Genomic DNA, 20038 nt, shown 5'->3' on the forward strand with positions numbered 1-20038 from the left:
CACTTCTGATTGCTTTACATTCCTATCCTTAGTTTCCCTTTGATTTGTCTTTCTGGCCTATTTTTTATTTCTTTTTTTCTCTGTTATTGCCTGGATCTTTGAAATCCACATTAAACATTTTTAAAGACAAAACAGGTTATGTCTCTTTCAATACCACCAGCAACAACAAAACAACACTTTGATATACTATATTGAGTAATCTTTATTAAGAAAGCAGTAAACTTTAATAATAGAAACTTTTTTTTTTTCAAAGAGAAATTACTTAGGAATGCCAGCCTCACTTAGGGACCATAAGCTAGATGAACAGACATTTGAAATTAAAGTTTCAGATTAATTTAATTTGAAATTAAAGTTTTAACACATCATCTTCTCTTAAGGCTGGTTCTATTTACCAAAAACAGTGCTTTTAAGATCACTGTAACATACAAAATCCAAGGTGGATTGATCTTGTAATCTTACTTTTAAACAATCTTCTTTCATAAAGCACCTACGGAAAACATGGAAATATATAGTTATATACTATATCAACTGCATGTGTTAAAGAGGAAACACTTGATACGTTTCTTTTAAAAACTTGTACTAAATGGTTTTTAAGTAATTTTTATTTACTTGTTTATTTGTGGCTGTGCTGGGTCTTTGTTGCTATGCAAGCTTTTTCTCTAGTTGTGGTGAGCAGGGGCTAGTTTCTAGTTGTGGTGCCCTGGCTTCTTATTGCCATGGTTTCTTTCATTGTGGAGCACAGGCCCGAGGCACCCGGGCTTCAGGAGGTGCACCATGTGGGTTCAGCAGTTGCGGTCCCCAGGCTCTAGACCACAGGCTCAGTAGCTGTGCTGCAGGGGTTCAGTTGCTCTGAGGCATGTGGGATCTTCCCAAACCAGGGATCGAACCCATGTCTCCTGCCCTGGCTGGCAGATTCTTTACCCCTGGCCCACCAGGGAAGCCCAGTACTGAAGGGTTTTCTACTTTATTTTAAAGGTTATATACTAGGAGAAAAGAAAATCTCTTTTGAAATGACTTGTTTCTGTTGAAATGCATTATTTAAATTTTCAGTGCTGCTAATCAGAACTGTTTCTTGGACAAACATAAATAATGAGGGCGTATTATTGGTAGAACTCTCCAGGAGCCATGGTTGAAAAGACAGTTCACATAAGAGAAAGTTTTTCTATTTCAAAAGGAGGTAGTCCCCATGATGTTTCTTTTTCTTTTGCTCCTCACCATGACCAGAGAAATATGTGGGAATCACGCTTTCTCATGAAAGTTGTGTAGCTGCATGAAAGATAGCAAAGGCAGTTTCTGAGATTAACAGGAAACAGTTAGAGATAAGATTGTTTCACCAAAATAGCTTAAGGAGAAATAAAGGAAAGGCCCTGTGATTTTTAACTTATGGTGAAATTTCTGAAAATCACATATGAAGAGATGGTAGAAGTTTCATCCTTCTATTAAGAGGATCGAAGTGATAGGTCTGTTCATGCCTAGAAAACCAAAGTGAACAATACAATAATTGAGAATAATTAAATTTTAGCAAGAGAAGGGGAAAGTTGCACCCAGAGTTTGTATTTCTTTAAACTTTGCTCTCTTTTTCAATATAGTGATATTGACTACTAATCTTCCTTGCTTTTATACACTTAAAAAAGGCAAATATATAAAATGCCATTTGACTTACTTAGCCCTGTAATGGGAAGCTCTGCCATTCCATGGAAAGCTTAGGTGTTCACAGATACCAGGACCCTAGGGGCAAACAGCCTCTAGGGAAGTTCTTCTCAAACACGAGTGCACATGAGGGTCACCTGGGGATTGTGTCCAGTTAAGAACCCATGTTAAACTACAGAGGAATCAGGAGAAGCTATGGACCTCCTTCCCCAAATCACACATAAACACATTCAAGCCAATCTGCCTAGATGGTTCAGGAACTTAATTCCTACTCTAAGGGGTATATTTGAAAACCTCAGAGTATAAAGTGGCTATAAACATTACAGTGATCTATGCAACTGCAAGGAGATCCAACCAGTCCATTCTGAAGGAGATCAGCCCTGGGATTTCTTTGGAAGGAATGATGCTAAAGCTGAAACTCCAGTACTTTGGCCACCTCATGCAAAGAGTTGACTCATTGGAAAAGACTTTGATGCTGGAAGGGATTGGGGGCAGGAGGAGAAGGGGACAAGAGAGGATGAGATGGCTGGATGGCATCACTGACTCGATGGACGTGGGTCTGAGTGAACTCCGGGAGTTGGTGGTGGACAGGGAGGCCTGGCGTGCTGCGATTCATGGGGTCACAAATAGTCGGACACGACTGAGTGACTGAACTGAACTGACTGATGCAACTCCAGAGAAGGGCATGGTGACTGTGGGATAAGAAGGAATGAGTGAATGGGATGAACTTCTACGGCAGATGAGACTTGAATTGCAGCTGGCAGAGTAAGGAGGAAGTCAAGCCCTGTGGGTGGAAGGGTAGAATAATCTGATGCTATGGAGGTAGAGAAGAGAAAAAGGAGGATAAATTCCCCAGCCTGATGCTTCCATGGAAAACTAGAAGATGAAAACACTGGATGGGCAATGTGGGGCCAGTTTATGAAGATACTTGGATGCCAACTAAGAAATTCACTACATTCAGCAGGCCACGTTCAGTCCTTAAAGACATTTAAAGAGGGAGTGACGTAGTAAAAACAGAATGGGCTGAATTAAAAGGATAAAGTCTAAGTTTTTACATATGAACATATACTATGTTTATTATTGGCTTTAGCAAGAGATAGAATAGGGCCTTGTATTTCTTTTTTAAAAACTATTTCTTGGCAATTCTTAGACATTTTTATTCTCTCTTAGGTTCTAAATTTTACTGCTTCTGTATATAAATTTAGCCCATGAACTGCAGAGTTTGACTATACCATTGTGTGCCTGGCCCCAAGAGCACGAGGAGGACTCAGATCTTCTCATCCCTGCCACCCGTGCCACCAGATGGCCTCCCAGCCTTTCATAGCTTCTGTGTTGTGTGTAGATGAGTGAGCCTGTGTAGCCTGCGAATGTGCTGGGCCCACGCCTTCTTAGTCAACTGATGGTGCACTACCTAAGCTTCATTGCTCCCTCTTTTTGGAATTCTGTGTCTTTCCCAAGCTTCACATGCAGTAGAAATACCCCAGCTTTCCCTCTTCAGAAGTTGGTGTACGTTAAGTAAGCAGCCTCATATACTGTGCTGTGCTCAGTCCTGTCCGACTCATTGCAACCGCATGGACTGTAGTCTACCAGGCTCCTCTGTCCATGGGATTTCCCAGGCAAGAATACTGGAGTGGGTTGCCATTCCTTTCTCCAAGGGGTCTTCCCAACCCAAGGATCTCTTGAGTTTCCTGCAATCGCAGGAGGATTCTTTACCACTAGCACTGGCTGGGAAGCCCTCATCCTGAGATTCATAAGGAACTGTGTCCTCCTTTCTTGAGGAAGAATAAAATCAGTTACAACTTCTTCCTCCACCACCAGAGAGGAGACTAGGTACCATCCAAATTACTAGTTACTTCTGGCTATCCTTACAAATTACTAGTTACTTCTAGTACTACTAGTCCCTCTAAAGCCTGACTGCATGTGTTTTGAGCATATCTCAGCTGTGTCGCAGACATCCAAGAGAAAGCTTCCTAGAGCCCCATCTGGTCAGAAGGATGCCTCATCTCCCTGCTCTCCACCCACCATCCCGCCTGCTTACTGCTTCCCTTATTTTACTCTGCTACCTTGCCCAGCCGAGCATGGTATCAGAGTCCCACCAGTGCTCTGCTGGTCAGTGTGAGCTGAGGTCCTTTGCCTCAAGTCTGCCTCTACTCCTGCAGAGGACAAGTTAGTTTTTTCAGGATGGTCTTGAGAGTATTGAGCTGATTCTGTGTTCACAGTAGTCAAAACAAAGCTAATATCTGGAGCTTATTTTAAGAGCCGTTGTGAGTTTAGAGACCTCCCCGAGTGGATTCATCCAAATACAGATCAAAGCATTGTCCCGTCAAATGGATTCAGGTTGACCATCATAAAAAATGGATCAAGAGGCTAGTCATGCAGGAATTCTAAGCACTGTTCATGGTGCACCTAAGTTATCTGCACAACGCAGGCTTAGGAAACCCTTTGGCTTGGCAGTGGTCCATTTTTAGAGGCAGTCCAGTACTCTTGCCTGGAAAATCCCATGGATGGAGGAGCCTGGAGGCTGCAGTCCATGGAGTCGCTGAGGGTCAGACACGACTGAGCGACTTCACTTTCACTTTTCACTTTCATGCCTTGGAGAAGGGAATGGCAACCCACTCCAGTGTTCTTGCCTGGAGAATCCCAGGGACGGGGGAGCCTGGTGGACTGCCATCTATGGGGTCACACAGAGTCGGACACGACTGAAGCGACTTAGCAGCAGCAGCAACATAGTAGTTAGGAGCCAGGCTCTAGAAAAGATGCCTCAGGTTCATATCCATCTCTACCAATCACAACTGTGCAAATGTGAACAAACTGTCTGTCATCTGTTTCAGTTGCCTCATCTGTAACATGGGATTAGGAATAGCCCCTACCTCTAGGGTCCTTGTGAAAGTCAAATGAATTAATATACATACAGTGCTGGAAGAGCACCTGTCACGTATGCAGTAAGTGCTGTAACACTGCTGGCAAAACAAAGAACTTTGCAGTCCCTTCTGGATCACCACAGTCCAGGGTCCTGTCTTCAGTATTTCATTCATCCCAGGATCTTCTTGTCAAGAGGGATAAGTGGGTGAGTGGCTCGGACTGGCAACACAGTTCCCCTTTCAATTGCTAGGGCAGGACCACCATCCACTTTGTTGTTTCTTCCTATTTTCTGAGCATCATAAAATGTAATATTCATGTGTCAAGGGATCCAGGCTAGTATTTTAACATTTTACAGCCTCTTTGTAAAGCTACCTTTTCAGTTTTAGAGGAGGCAGTTTTATGACTCCCTTTGATAACCACTTAACTATGAAGACCCAAACAAAGAAGAGGAATGGTCAGAGGATATCAGGAACTCCCAGACAGCTAGAGTCCCACTTCTTGAACATTATTCAAATTAGCTCCAGGACTCATAATTCTGTGTTTTCATTTATTGCGGCAATAAAGTAAATGGTTCTTTTATCCAAATGTTATTTCCTGGCTATTAATTCAGTAGCTATTTTGGATTGTAGCACTCCTCTTTGATTTAGGGAAATGGTACCTTATAAATATTTAAAAGTTGAAGACTGACACTTGGAGAAATTGACTTTGATTTGTTTTGTTAATATCCTATGGCTAGACTCATTACAGGTTTGGAAGATGCGGCCCCATTCTCTATTTATAAGAGATGGGGTGCTTGTGGCTCTATAACGAGGAAATTTGGGGATGCTCTTCTCAAATCTTTTGTGGACTAGATCTCCGTGTATGCCTCCAAGGGACGCACATGACTCTCTTCTTCATATATTTCTCCAGAAACTGCTCTTGAACTCAAGAGTGTAGTTGAAAACTATCAATACTTCTCAAAATAGCTGAAAATGGTCAAAGGCTTGGGACTTTCTCTGCATCTACAAGTATCAGCAAGGGTTTACGACAGGGCCCAGAATGATCTATACACTGGTATGATTTAACCATGGATCAATCAACCTATTAGGGGAAAAAAGACAAGGTCAATAAGGATGGGTCTTGGTGAACCAGAGGTCATCCTACATTTTTCAACCTAATGTTCTTATTTCCTTTCCATTAACATTTCATAATGAAAAAATGCCTATATTCTTTAATTTTTAAGATAATTAAGGGAATTTAGTGCCTTTGAAAGATAGAGGATTTATAATGGCATCAGGGAATATACTATAAATAACCCGCAAGACAAGGGCCACCTGGAAATCAGCAGTGCAGTCCCCATCATCATTGCTGCTTCTTGGCAACAAGCTGTAAGAGGGTTATCTTCCTTGGCCAGTGCAGAACCCAACTCCTCTCCTTAGACCAGAAAGACCTGCGTGTTCTGGGACAGGGCTTCTACCCTCTTGGGAAGTGGTTTTCCAGCTGTATTTGAATTTGAACAAATTATAACAAACACAGAACATTCTAAGTACATGGCATTCTCTGTATGCAAAGCCCTGAAATGTGTGATGGAAGTAGACAGTCATTCTGGAGCTTCTCTAAGGGAAAGAAACATGCCATCTGCCTCTGAGATTGTTACAGCCTAGTGAGTGAGATCAGGATGACACATAAGAGAGAGGTCTACATGGTTGCAGCCAGGCTCGTGCACATAGATTCAAAGGGACTTAATCCAAAGGCTGGCTTACGTGTGAGCTCTCCAAGCTGACCATTTAGTTTAGTTCAGTTCAGTCACTCAGTGGTGTCTGACTCTTTGCGACCCTGTGAATTGCAGCACACCAGGCCTCCCTGTCCATCACTAACTCCTGGAGTTCACCCAAATCCATGTCCATCGAGTCGGTGATGCCATCCAACCATCTCATCCTCTGTCATCCCCTTCTCCTCCTGCCCTAAATCCCTCCCAGCATCAGAATCTTTTCCAATGAGTCAACTCTTCGCATGAGGTGGCCAAAGTACTGGAGTTTCAGCTTTAGCATCATTCCTTCCAAAGAAATCCCAGGACTGATCTCCTTTAGAATGGACTGGTTGGATCTCCTTGCAGTCCAAGGGACTCTCAAGAGTCTTCTCCAACACCACAGTTCAAAAGCATCAATTCTTCGGCCCTCAGCTTTCTTCACAGTCCAACTCTCACATCCATACATGACTACTGGAAAAACCATAGCCTTGACTAGATGGACCTTTGTTGGCAAAGAATGTCTCTGCTTTTGAATATACTATCTAGGTTGGTCATAACTTTCCTTCCAAGGAGTAAGCATCTTCTAATTCCATGGCTGCAATCATCATCTGCAGTGATTTTGGAGCCCCAAAAAATAAAGTCCGACACTGTTTCCACTGTTTTCCCATCTATTTCCCATGAAGCTGACCATTTAAGGCACTATTTAATAAAGATCATTTAAATGATTACTAGATAAAGATGGTACAGTAGATACACTCATTTTCTTTTGTTGAAGCCCAACTAAAATAACAACAAAAGGACATTTTTAAGGGCATGTATTCTCAAAAATATAGAAATTGGGCAAGGACTTAACAAAGATAAACTTTTTAAAGCTAGAAAACAGATGGATAAATATTAAGTAATTCAGCAAACCCAAGAAAGACAAATAAGCTATCAGTGGGAAAAGCTGAAAGGTAAACAGGTTTATACCACAGACCCCTCCCCATCAAACAGCTCAGGAATTGGCTAAGTAAGTACCTTTGGAAACAGAGATGAAGGGAAGGCTATAAATAAGAAACAGAGAATCTAAGAAGCAGTTTGACCTCCAGATTCTTTATCCCACCCTCCACTCTGTAAAGACTAGAGGCTTATCCTCTGAAGAAGGTATAACAGCAGGCCTCTGGGATGGGGTTAAACAAGCGCAGAGCTTGAGGGTAGGAATGCAGGCTGAAAACAAGAGGACTGAATGAAGTTATAGACCAGTGCTGAGTTTCTTCTCCAATCTCTGTTCCTGTAATACCAGAAGATTCTTCTCTGAGGAACCTGAGTAGCTAAAGAGCAAAGACCCAAAGATTCAGACATTTGATGGCTTTCCCAAGGTAAGGGGTCAGTCAGATCCCTGTCCAGAGAAGCCCCCAGAAGCTCTTCTAAAAGAAGCTTTCAGGGCTCTGCTTTTAAACAGGGGCAGAAAACCAAAGATCACCACACAGCTGGGCAAAATCTCTATTACCTCGGAAGCCTTGCCTATGTTAAAATGATTTAAGGAAGGATAAGCTGATTGAGAAAGAGACTAAACTATCAACCATGAGTGGAGTAAGAATGTATTTACCATTGTGCTGAATACCTAGAATGGAATATTACTCAGCTTTAAAAAAAGAAGGAAATACTTTTCTATGGTACATTGTGGTGACCCCTGAAGACATTTTGCTAAGTGAAGTAAGCCAATCACAAAGGGACGAGTACTGCATGAGACCACATCTGAGGTGTCTAGAGAAGTGAAACTCACAGAGACAGAAATAAGAATGACTGCTTCTGGCAGGGCTGGGGGTGGTGGCGGGTGGAAAGTTGTTCATTGGGTACAGTTTCCATCTTGCAAGATGAAAAAGTTCTGCACATCTGTTATACAGTAAGGTAGAGCTAGTAGATGATACTGTGCACTTTAAAAAATTTGAGAGGATAAATTTATGCCGTATTGTTTTAAGGGAAGCCCCAGTGGCTTGGTGGTAAAGAATCCTCCTGCCAATGCAAGAGACATAAGGGACACAGGTTCTATCCCTGGGTCAGGAAGATCCCCTGGAGAAGGGAATGGCAATCCACTCCAGTATTCCTGCCTGAGAAATTCCATGGGCAGAGGAGCCTGGCAGGTTAAAGTCCATAGGGTCACAAAGAATCAGACAAGATTTGGGGATTAAACAATAACAATGTGTGTTTTCAACCACAATAAAAAAGAGAGAGGCTAAAACAAAATGAAGAGAGTGACATAAACTCTGAAGGGAGAAGAAAATGTCAAGTAGAATTATTGACATCCTCAGAGTGGTAAGAGAAGATATTGCCTCCTGAAACAAAATTAAGGTGCTATTAAAAAATAAAAATAAACCCAGACAAAGAGAAAACTCTTAGAAATGAAAGCTGTAGTATTAAAATATTAAGGAGAGGTTATATTTCCTAGAAAGAGTAAAAAGAAATAAAATTAAATACAGGACAGGAGGAAAAGGAAAAAAGAAAAAACAGTCCAAAGTTCAGATAAAAGGGAATTCCAGAAAAATAATAGATGGGAAGAAATCATTAAAGAGTGCATTTTTCCATTTTTTCTAGAATTGCAGTTCATGGTTTTCCAGATTAAAGGACACACAAAGTACTTAGGGTTATACATGAAAATAAACTCACACCTCGGCACATTTTCATGACATTTCAGAACTCTGGAAGCAAAAAGAAGATCCCACAAAAACAGAGAGGGAGAAGGAATCATTTGCAAAGGTAATGAGTTCATAATAGCTTCTGACTTCTCCAAAGAAGATCTAAAACCAAAAGAGAATGCCCTCAACATTCTATTGGCATGACTTCCAACCTAGCAACTGACATATGGGCAAACCTTCCATCAAATGTGACAATAACATGAAAACATGCCAGACATGCAAGCTCTCATAAATTTACCTAGCACATACATCTTTTCTCGGGAAGCCATTGTAAGATGTGTCTCACCAAAATAAGGAGAGAGCCAGGAAAGAGAAAGATGTGGGGTATAGAAATAAAAGAGAGATGAAGGCACCCCCAAAATTATGGTGAAGAAACATCTAGAATGAAAGCTCTATGTCAGGCAGAGATGACTGCAAGTCCCGACTATAGTTCAGAAAGTTCCGACAGAGATTTCTTCATAAAACTATTAGAATACTCAAAGCATCTGAACATTTTCAGATGAGATTTAGATAATTAGTGGAGAGTTAATCCTGAAAGATGATGCTGTGAAAGTGCTTCATTCAATATGCTAGCAAATTTGGAAAACTCAGCAGTGGCCACAGAACGGGAAAAGGTCAGTTTTCATTCCAATCCCAAAGAAAGGCAATGCCAAAGAATGCCCAAACTACCGCACAATTGCACTCATCTCACATGCTAGTAAAGTAATGCTCAAAATTCTCCAAGCCAGGCCTCAGCAATATGTGAACCGTGAACTTCCTGATGTTCAAGCTGGTTTTAGAAAAGGCAGAGGAACCAGAGATCAAATTGCCAACATTCGCTGGATCATCGAAAAGGCCAGGGAGTTCCAGAAAAACATCTATTTCTGCTTTATTGACTATGCCAAAGCCTTTGACTGTGTGGACCACAATAAACTGTGGAAAATTCTGAAGGAGATGGGAATCCCAGACCACCTGACCTGCCTCTTGAGAAATCTGTATGCAGGTCAGGAAGCAACAGTTAGAACTGGACATGGAACAACAGACTGGTTCCAAATAGGAAAAGGAGTACGTCAAGGCTGTATATTGTCACCCTGCTTATTTAACTTCTATGCAGAGTATATCATGAGAAACGCTGGACTGGAAGAAACACAAGCTGGAATCAAGATTGCCAGGAGAAATATCAATAACCTCAGATATGCAGATGACACCACCTTTATGGCAGAAAGTGAAGAGGAACTAAAAAGCCTCCTGATGAAGGTGGAAGTGGAGAGTGAAAAAGCTGGCTTAAAGCTCAACATTCAGAAAATGAAGATCATGGCATCTGGCCCCATCACTTCATGGGAAATAGATGGGGAAACAGTGGAAACAGTGTCAGACTTTATTTTTGGGGGCTCTAAAATCACTGCAGATGGTGATTGCAGCCATGAAATTAAAAGATGCTTACTCCTTGGAAGAAAAATTAAGACCAACCTAGAAAGCATATTCAAAAGCAGAGACATTACTTTGCCAACTAAGGTCCATCTAGTCAAGGCTATGTTTTTTCCTGTGGTCATATATGGATGTGAGAGTTGGACTGTGAAGAAGGCTGAGGGCCGAAGAATTGATGCTTTTGAACTGTGGTGTTGGAGAAGACTCTTGAGAGTCCCTTGGACTGCAAGGAGATCCAGTCAGTCCATTCTAAAGGAGATCAGCCCTGGGATTTCTTTGGAGGGAATGATGCTAAAGCTGAAACTCCAGTACTTTGGCCACCTCATGCGAAGAGTTGACTCATTGGAAAAGACTCTGATGCTGGGAGGGATTAGGGTCAGGAGGAGAAGGGGATGACAGAGGATGAGATGGCTGGATGGCATCACTGACTCGATGGACGCGAGTCTGAGTGAACTCCGGGAGTTGGTGATGGACAGGGAGGCATGGCGTTCTGCAATTCATGGGGTGGCAAAGAGTCAGACATGACTGAGCAACTGAACTGAACTGAACTTAGAGGTTGAATTAGTGATCAGGGTGGAGAAAACTAAGCTCACATTAAAGAAGACAGTTTCTTAATTGTGAGAATACAAAATCCTATCAAGGAAAACTAACCATAGTAAATTGTATGACTTAGCTGTGAATTTCTTTTACAGAGTCATTACACTATAAATCCTGAATATTTCTCTAAACAAAATTACTATATTACTATACTGAGGAGTGAGAAGGGATGGTATATGAGGTAGCAAAAATTGATAGATACAGAATAAGACAGCTTCATCTTCATTTCAACAAGGAGGAAGCTAACAGATAATGCTTAAAACAGAAAATCATTTAAAAATAAAATCACAAGCACCTTACTTCGCCAAATTAAAAAAATATGTATCTAGATGATTTGAAAGTGGTTGCCTCTAAGTAAGGGAAAATTTTGGCACTCAAAGAGTTCTGCTAGTGTGCGTATGTCACTAACCTTACAGATCTAACTTACTCTTAAAACTATAGGCATGTATAACTTTGATTTTAAATTATTTCAAAAGAAAAAAACAACAGAAAACAACATAATAAAGTGCTTAGCATGAGTCCAGGAACTCCCAATAAGGGCACCTCCACACAGAGACCGTTTCCATCACCACTGTGTTGGAATTTCACAAACCTTACCTTTTTCATTCTAAGGAGTTAGATTCTACAAATATGTTACTATAGTAAAGTGATTCACTGAAAGATAAGCCAACTAATTTTTTTGAGCTACTACTTTTAAACTGTATTTATGTATTCATTTTTGGCTATACTGGGTCTTCCTTGCTGTGCGCAGGCTTTCCCTAGTCGAGTGCGGGCTTCTCGTTGCAGCGGCTTATCTTGTTGCAGAGCGTGGGCTCGAGGGTGTATATGCTTCAGTAGCTGTGGTTCCCAGACTCTGGAGCGCAGGTTCAATAGCTGCGGCTCAGGGACTTGGTTGCTCTATGGCATGTGGGATCCTCCTGGATCAGGGATCCAACCTGTGTCTCCTGCATTGGCAGGCAGACTCTCCCCCACTGAGTCACAGGGAAGCCCCAAGTTGATTAGTTTTTTAAAATGTATTTATGGCTGCGCCACGGCCTCGCCACTGAGTGGGGCCTTCTCCAGCGGAAGTGAGACGGGGCCACTCTCTGCCACAGTGCCCTGTGCCTCTCATCATGGTGTCCTCGCCCCCTGCAGCATGCAGGCTGCAGGGCACAGGGGCCTCAGTAGCGGCTCCGGAGCCTAGAGCGCAGCTCAGTGGCTGTGGTGCACGGGTTCAGTTGCCCCGCAGCATGTGGGATCCTCCGGGACCAGGGAGCGAACCCGCTCTGGCAGGCAGACTCTCCACCTCTGAGCCACCAGGGAAGCCCCCACACTGATTAATTTTTAATAAAATTAAACAGCAGAATAGCAGGCAGAGAGTCTGTCTGCAGTTGTTCATTGTTCTTCCACATTGTGGTGAATAACCAGTGCTTGGATTTTAGCCTAGAGATGTGTGTTTCTGTGGAGGATAACAGGGCCGGGGAGGAAGGGTTGATTCAGTGGTTTCTGGGATGCTTATAGGGAGGAGAACTGGATTTTATTGCTCAGTCTCAGTGGTCCCAGAGCATAAATTACTCCTTGGATAATTTACACTCAGTGACTAGACTAGGACTATGAATACAGAAGGGTCCCTGATAATCTGAAAACATAGAAATGATTCCCTTACCAAGCGTGGCCCAAAGAATATGGTAAACCCAGTGAAACCAGAAAAATATTCCCAAAGAATTTTTCTTGCCTTTAAATTTGAGTAGGGCAACAGATTGACAGCTGCCTAAACAGGAGTGTTTTGAAAACACTGAATCTGTACGACCAGTGTTATAACAACGTTGTGATGTTTTTATAGAATGACACTATATTGCAAATTTATTCCTTCAATGAAACACATGCCCTCATTAATCCTCCAAACATCTCTATCCTATGAAGAAACACATTTTGCACTAGAGATGTGTTGCTAATCCCTTCCACCTTTCTGAATATATAGAACGCGTGTGTAACAAAGAGCAAGTGCACAGCGACAGCATTTAAGGCTGCGAGAAACACAGCAGCGCTGTAGGCCCCTGTCCTTCCCCCGAATAGCAGCAATTAAAATTCACAGCTGCTGGCTGCCCAGATGTTTCTTGCATCCAGTGCTCCGTAATATGCATCTGAATATACTGTCTGACTGCAATTTCAGTAAACTAGACAGCTTTGTATTCTAAATTCAGCAGACTGGATCCAGTGTGTGTATTTTTTTCTCCAGATTAGCTTCCCTCTCCCTTCTCCCCTCCCCTCCTCTTCATTTGCTTGGGGCATTAGCAGTTCAGAAACAAAAGACATTTCTAGCTCAGAGTTTAGCTGTATCAGAGTGTAAGTCAAGGTCAGGTCTGATTTATGTGGCATGTCTGATAAGCAGGAGAGGAGAGCAGGATGAAGGGCTTGGAAAAGCTGGTGAACTTGGCTTGACTTATATCTTGTGCTTTTGTAGGCAGCCAACATCCCCCTGGTGTCAGAACTTGCCATCGACGACATACACTTTGATGACTTTTCTCTCGACGTTGACGCCATGATTACGGCTGCTCTTCGGATGTTCATGGAGCTGGGGATGGTACAGAAATTTAAGATTGACTATGAGGTAAGATGTTTGGTCATGGGGCTCCCAGGAGTGCACCCAAGAACAACGTGGTAGCCACTTTGAGCCTTGGGTTTCCCAAATATTCATCGGGGATGATCATGCTTTCCCTGCATACCTAGTGGGATTACTGTGGGAATCGTGTGAGATGTTTGTGGGAGGGCCTCAATGTTGAGGGTTCCTCAGACATAAGGTATCATTTTGATCATGGCCCACTGCAGACACATGGAACTGCCTGATGTAAACTTTCCCTTCCCATTTCAGACACTGTGTAGGTGGCTTCTGACAGTAAGGAAGAATTACCGAATGGTTCTGTACCACAACTGGAGACACGCCTTCAACGTGTGCCAGCTGATGTTTGCGATGTTGACTGTAAGTGTGTTCGGTGACAGTGGAAAGTCATCTGTCACTTGTGAGGACCTACTGGCTTCCTCTTCACATTCCCATTTCTCAGTCAAGCTGCCCTGTGATTAACTTTACGTTGGAACTTACCTACCCTGGTGACGGGAGTGTGTATTTCACAACGACCTCTGAGCTTTAAGGCTGTAAAATCACTGACACCTTGGAGCAGGTGTAGTCTTTGAATGATTGCTTGAGTCTCTTTTTAATGTTTTATCTTGGGAAACTGGTTATTTATAAACAAAAGAAATGCTTGGGATTTCAAAGCCACCTTTTTTGCAGAGAATATGGGGATGAATGACTAAACAAAGAGATCTGCTGGATAAGACCTCACAGGCTGGTGGAAAGCCAAAAAAGGGATGTGTGAACGTTATGCACAGGGACATGGGAATCCTGAGAGATGCTTATCTGGAGAAGGTCCAGGGAGGCCGTGGGAAGGAAAGAGTAGGAGTGTGTGTTCTCAGGATTTAGGGCACACCAGGCTTCAAAGCTCTGCTCCAGGTGCTGTAACAAAGTGAAGGTGGCCAGTCTGTTTTATAGAAACAGCTGGGGCAGCTGGCCAGAGGTAAGCCTTGGAATTTAATCTAAAAGCAAATGTTTGTGGCAAAGACTAAAACAGAATCCTCTCTTCATCTCCATTTTCTGGTGAAAAATAAGGCTCATTTGGTCTTATTTCTACTTACACTGTCAAGCAATTATCAGTTAAAATGGTTTCTGGCTTAAATATATTGGTTTCTTTAGCCTCAAGGTGATACATACATACATGTGTATCCATATGAGTGTATGTAAGCATACCTGCCACACAGAAAAAGAGAAGATGAGTTTAAGATTCTCATAACTTAAATCTAAACGCCTTACACCTTTGCACCCAGATTAAAATTTAAACCCGAAAGAGGGAACGCCCAATGACGAACATTTTCCTTTGGTCCACGTGAAGGAGGATTTCTGCTCCTTCCTCATGAAGTACTCTGCACTCTTCCCTGCCTACTAAAATTTTGCTCATTCTTTAAAATGCATTGATGTAATGCTGGTCTTCCCATGAAGTCTCCTTTTCCATAATCATCAATAATTTCAATAATCATCAGTAATCATCAAAAATTACTTATTTCTCTGCACTGTGTCTTGTACAACACATCTTTCTTTCTGCTGTGTATCTGAAGTTAAAGATCTCTCATTCTCCTATAAAGTAAGCAGCTTGAGGCTAAAGAAGTCATTTCTTGTTCTTGCAATAACCTTCATTTATTTGCTCAACATCTATCTGTTGAGCATGTCACCAGCACCCTGTACTCAATCCTGTACTTGGTAAGCTTTCAGCAAATTTGTGTTGGATTGATTTGAACTGAAATACACATATAGCATAAGAAGATGGGACCAAAATGTCTTCACTTTTACACTCAAGGACTTGTTTTTTTTTTTTTTTGCGGGGGTTGGGAGGGGGTGGGGAGAAGGGTGTCCACAACTGCTTAAGGAGCAAGAAAAACAATCTGGAAAAATTGGACATCCCACTGTAACATACACCATGAAAGCAGGCAGCCAGTCAAATGAGGAAGGAAGAAGCTTTGAGCAAGACCCTTAAATGTTTAAGAACCAATGTTTCATGAAAAAAAAAAAAAAAAAACCCTCTCATTTTACTTTTCCAAATCAGATCTCATAGACAAGTAATAATTTTTTGTGTCCAGAGCATGTATATGGCTCTCAGAGGACATCCAATAAAGAAATTATTAACCTATTATTTTGGAAAACCTATGGATTTATGGTGAATCACCAAAATAAGTAAGCAGGAACCTTATTCATTGAAGGACTGAATTATGTCAAGTGTTAGTCGCTTGCCTTGTCCAACTCTTTGCAGCCCCATGGATTGTAGTCCAACAAGCTCCTCTGTCTATGGAGTGGGTAGCCATTCCCTTCTCCAAGCAGGAAACTTGTTCAGTGAGCTATTAAAGATGTCATCAACAGAAACAGATTTTACAATAAGCCTTAAAATAGTCCATCCTAAAGAAGATCAGTCCTGAATATTCATTGGAAGGACTGATGCTGAAGCTGAAACTCCATTACTTTGGCCACTTGATGGGAAGAACTGACTCATTGGAAAAGAGCCTGATGCTGGGAAATATTGAAGGCAGGAGGAGAAGGGACGACAGAGGGTGAGATGGTTGGACGGCATCACCGACTCGATGGACATGGGTTTGAGTAAACTCCAGGAGTTGGTGATGTGTGACAGGGAAGCCTGGCATGCTGCAGTCCATGGGGTTGCAAAGAGTCGGACGTGACTGAGCAACTGAACTGAACTGAAAGAGCTGGGATAGAGGAAGCTGGTAAGAACTGCGTGGTCAAGTGGACATTTAGGAGAAAAGGGAATTCATACCCAGTGTTCTTTAGTAAATTTTTCCACAGTATGGACAGTCTTGATCCTTTTCAAGAAACAAGCAGGCAGAGCTCTCAGAATGTTACCGCCATGGAGATACTTGTTCTGCCTAAATATTTCAAAGGTAGAGTTGTTTTTGCAAGTCTGCTCAGCAAACTTGAAGAGTATCACTGTTTGAGAAAGTCTGGGTTTTGTTTTTGTATTAATGCTAGCTCAAAAAGAGAAGAATTTACTCTTAAAATTCTCTTGGCCAGGGGGAGAAGGGGCTAGAGGTTGAAAAATAAATGCATGACTTTGGAAAGAATACTTTGGTGAATGTTATTTTTTTCTCTTTTACACTGAATAGAATAGCCACATTTGGAAAAGATATTATTTTCTGTTCATTAAATGTTTCTGAACTAAGGGTTACCGTAGGTTGAAAATGTCAACTTTGTCCGTAACACAAGTATGCTCCTCTCCAACTTGACCATAGTCAGACTGGTTAATCAGAATTTTTTCACTAAGAAAGTAAATATTGAGATAACAGAGATTACTTGATCAGGAGCAAAAAAAAAAGTGAGCGTAATTCACGCATCAATTCTAACTTCTGAAATACGACCTTGGTAGCCAACGTAGGCAAAATGATAACCTACTTATTTCCTTGAGTGGCCTCTAAGGCTTCAGGCTTCAGGTACTCCTGAATACTGTTTCACTGTTTTGCTCTCGTCAGTGATTTTATTTCCATTCTAGTTATCTTATATTCCACTTCCACGTGTTGAATTAGAACTAAAATTCTCTATTCATATGAAAGAAAAGTTATAATTAACCCCTGGATTCATTCAGCTGGAGTTACAAAGGTGAGAGAGCACGACGCGTGTGCGCTGAATTTTCCTCTAGATGGCGCTCCAAGGCAAAGTTTCCCAGCCAGTTGCCTGGAAAGAAATGGGGCGGATGGTGTTGATCTTGGCAACATTCCCTGAAGACGTTTCTTTTCTTCTAAGACAAGAAATACTGAGGCACGCACCCCACACTCTTTTCTTAAAAGAACCATCAGCAAGGACAGTGTGTCTGAAAAGAACCCTCCTATCAGGACAGACCTGTATTAGGGCTGTCTTCTTGCCTGCAGAGCTATTAAGTGCAAATAGCACGGCCCTCTCCTTGTGTCTTTCTGTGGGTGTGTGTTTTTCCAAGCCCATTGTCTCTAGGAATGGGAAGATGCCTATTTGTGTGTCACTGGTGAGCACACCGTGACACAGAGTACAACAGAGCAAGCAAATTATATGTAAGAATCAGCTTCCTAACCTTTATAATCATTTCAAGTCCAGAAAATAGCTTGCTTCAGAATTGTGTTTTGCAGAAGTATTCAAGCTCATGTCTAAGTAACAAAAAGGTCTTGTTTCTTTAGAAATTAAAAAGAAAAGGAGCAAACTGCATCGTCGAATAGGCAATTTGATGTATAATGGTGGAAATTTAGTTCACTGGGAACCCTGCTAATGACTTATTAATTTATTACAAGCCTCTGGGGTAGAATTCCAAATATTAAAATGAAAATGTATCAGTCTTATTCTTTGCTTCTAAAGAGAAATTTAGGTAGTTAAAAATTACCAAATATTTTTAATTCCTCAGATAAATGCAGTATGGAGTGCCAGTTACTATTTGCAAGTTAAAACAGGGAATAAAAACCTGCAGATAGATCAAGAGTAATTATACAAATTCTCTTTATTTATAGAAGCTTGTAGAATAAATATTCCATCAAGCACATACATAATGAAAGATAATAAGCACATTTCTTATATGTACAGTGTAGACCACATAAAGGAACCGACCATGCTTTTGTTTGTATTCTGGAAAATAAAAAGGCACGTGGTGATGCCAAGGTTGCAGAGATGTTTTAAGGTTTTATAAATGATGTATGAGCTCTGACAGATTTTCCAGGGGGAAAAAAAAGGTTTCTTTAAGAGTCAGTATTCTTTACTATCCCATAAATGTACTCATTAGCACTTTGGGGCATGCCCTGTATCCTGTAGGGCTCAATAAAGATTCACTGAAAGAGTGGATTTAGTTTAGGGTAATATTATTCAGGGAACTATGCTGCTCAGTGTCCAGTTTTTTCAAAAAACTATAAAATGATGAACAACTATCATTGCTAGAAATCTTGTTCTTTCTTCCTATCACACTAAGGTTCAGCTAGGGTTCATATAGAATATTATGATCTTGCAGAATTCACTGGATATGAAAAGAGACGAGCACATGATCACATTAAAATTGATGGCGGTGCTGGTGGCTTGGTGCTGGTGGGGAAAGGCAGTTAAACACTAATAATAACCAAGTATCGCAGCAAACACACTGACAACCTCCTGACATTTACGGGGGCTTCTTAAATCTTAAATGTGGAGGTAGCGCATTTAAGTCCGTATTTGGATTGTCAACAAGGTTATTTTCAGAGATAAGCCAAGTCGTTTTACTGATAATTCAAACTAGAGAGCAGAAGGGACGTTTAGGAAGAAAAATCCATCCTGTTCACTAGCTTGAGGATAATGTGCTGTCCTCTATCTGCCGTTTTCAGGGAAGTCCTTGATTTTTGAGGTAGACAGTTTCTTCTGCAAGGAGATCTTAGAAACACAATTAGAATTCCTTTCCCCCTTAACCCAAAGAAGGACAGAACTAGTTGAATTTTCAAATAAAATGTTTTTGCTCTATAACAAGACTACTAATCTCAATGGAAATCTAATTTCTTTGTAGATTGTAATGTTGTAAGGTACAAAGAGATCTATGGTTTTATTCTGTAACCAACAACAAAGTAACAAACAATAATTACATTTGTAATAATCAAACATCATTTTTACATTGCATTTCCTTATCAATATAAGTAATAACTAGTTATATTTACTTGAAAATTAATGGCAACATTGTCCTAATAAAATCTGCATATTAGAAAAAACAATTCTTTGTCATGTAGGTAGACCTTGATTTCTGGTGTAACTTCAAAGAAAACACATTTTTAATTGAGGAATGGAGTGATTCTTTTATGTTTTTGCAGAATATCAGCACTGGGTGCTGTAAATTAACTAGGGAGCTAATCAATTTGAATACTGTGTCTAAATTACATTTAAGACTTCTGGCTTTTAGTCATTTAAGAAGGTTTCTATTTTTATTCTCTCTGGCCACCTCTCAGAGCTCCAGTGAGGCACTCCATGCTTCTAGCTGACACTCCCTTTATCCACATTTATTTTACAAAAGGACAAAGGCAAAGCAGCACATAATTAAGAAACTGGTGTGCTAATAATCAAACATACAATTGGGCAGAAGGATAATCCAATCCACTTCCTCAGACAGGAGAGTAACCTCCATAACTCACTTTAAGCACTGCCATTCATGAGTTATGGGTCATTCCCTTTCCAGTGAAAATAAATTCTCCTGCACCATCAGCCAGAGCTGAGTATTTTTCTTAGGACATGTAAATTGTAAAAGTGTATGAACATAATCATGCTGGCATTTGGGGGGAAGTGCAAGCTCTTGCCTATGGACACAGGCTTGTAAGGAAATGTGTGTGGTTTCAGGGCTGCGGTTGCCTGGTTACAATATAGGATTTTTTATTAAAGTGAATTTATTCCTGAGATTTTTATGGTGTTGGTAAACTGCTTAATCTGTCGCTCTGTATTTTATGACTCCAGCCAAATCCTGCAGGTCAGGGAGACCCGGCAGCAGAGCGATGGCCATTTATCACAGCCTCCATTTTCCACAGCTTATGACTCAGTAGTGGCACTTTCTTGAGGCTGAATGAAACC

The 20038-nt window shown here is 41.3% G+C and overlaps 1 protein-coding gene across 1 annotated transcript in view; it reads left to right on the forward strand.

The window, feature by feature from the left end:
• The window catches only part of PDE11A (phosphodiesterase 11A), a 429146-nt gene that overhangs the window by 315386 nt on the left and 93722 nt on the right, over positions 1–20038 (forward strand). The window contains exons 11-12 of the mRNA XM_069577105.1: positions 13364–13510; positions 13772–13879. Coding sequence (XP_069433206.1) covers positions 13364–13510; positions 13772–13879 — 255 coding nt within the window. The remainder of the gene's footprint in view (positions 1–13363; positions 13511–13771; positions 13880–20038) is intronic.

Source organism: Ovis canadensis, chromosome 2, assembly GCF_042477335.2.
Source record: "Ovis canadensis isolate MfBH-ARS-UI-01 breed Bighorn chromosome 2, ARS-UI_OviCan_v2, whole genome shotgun sequence".
Lineage (NCBI taxonomy): Eukaryota > Metazoa > Chordata > Mammalia > Artiodactyla > Bovidae > Ovis > Ovis canadensis.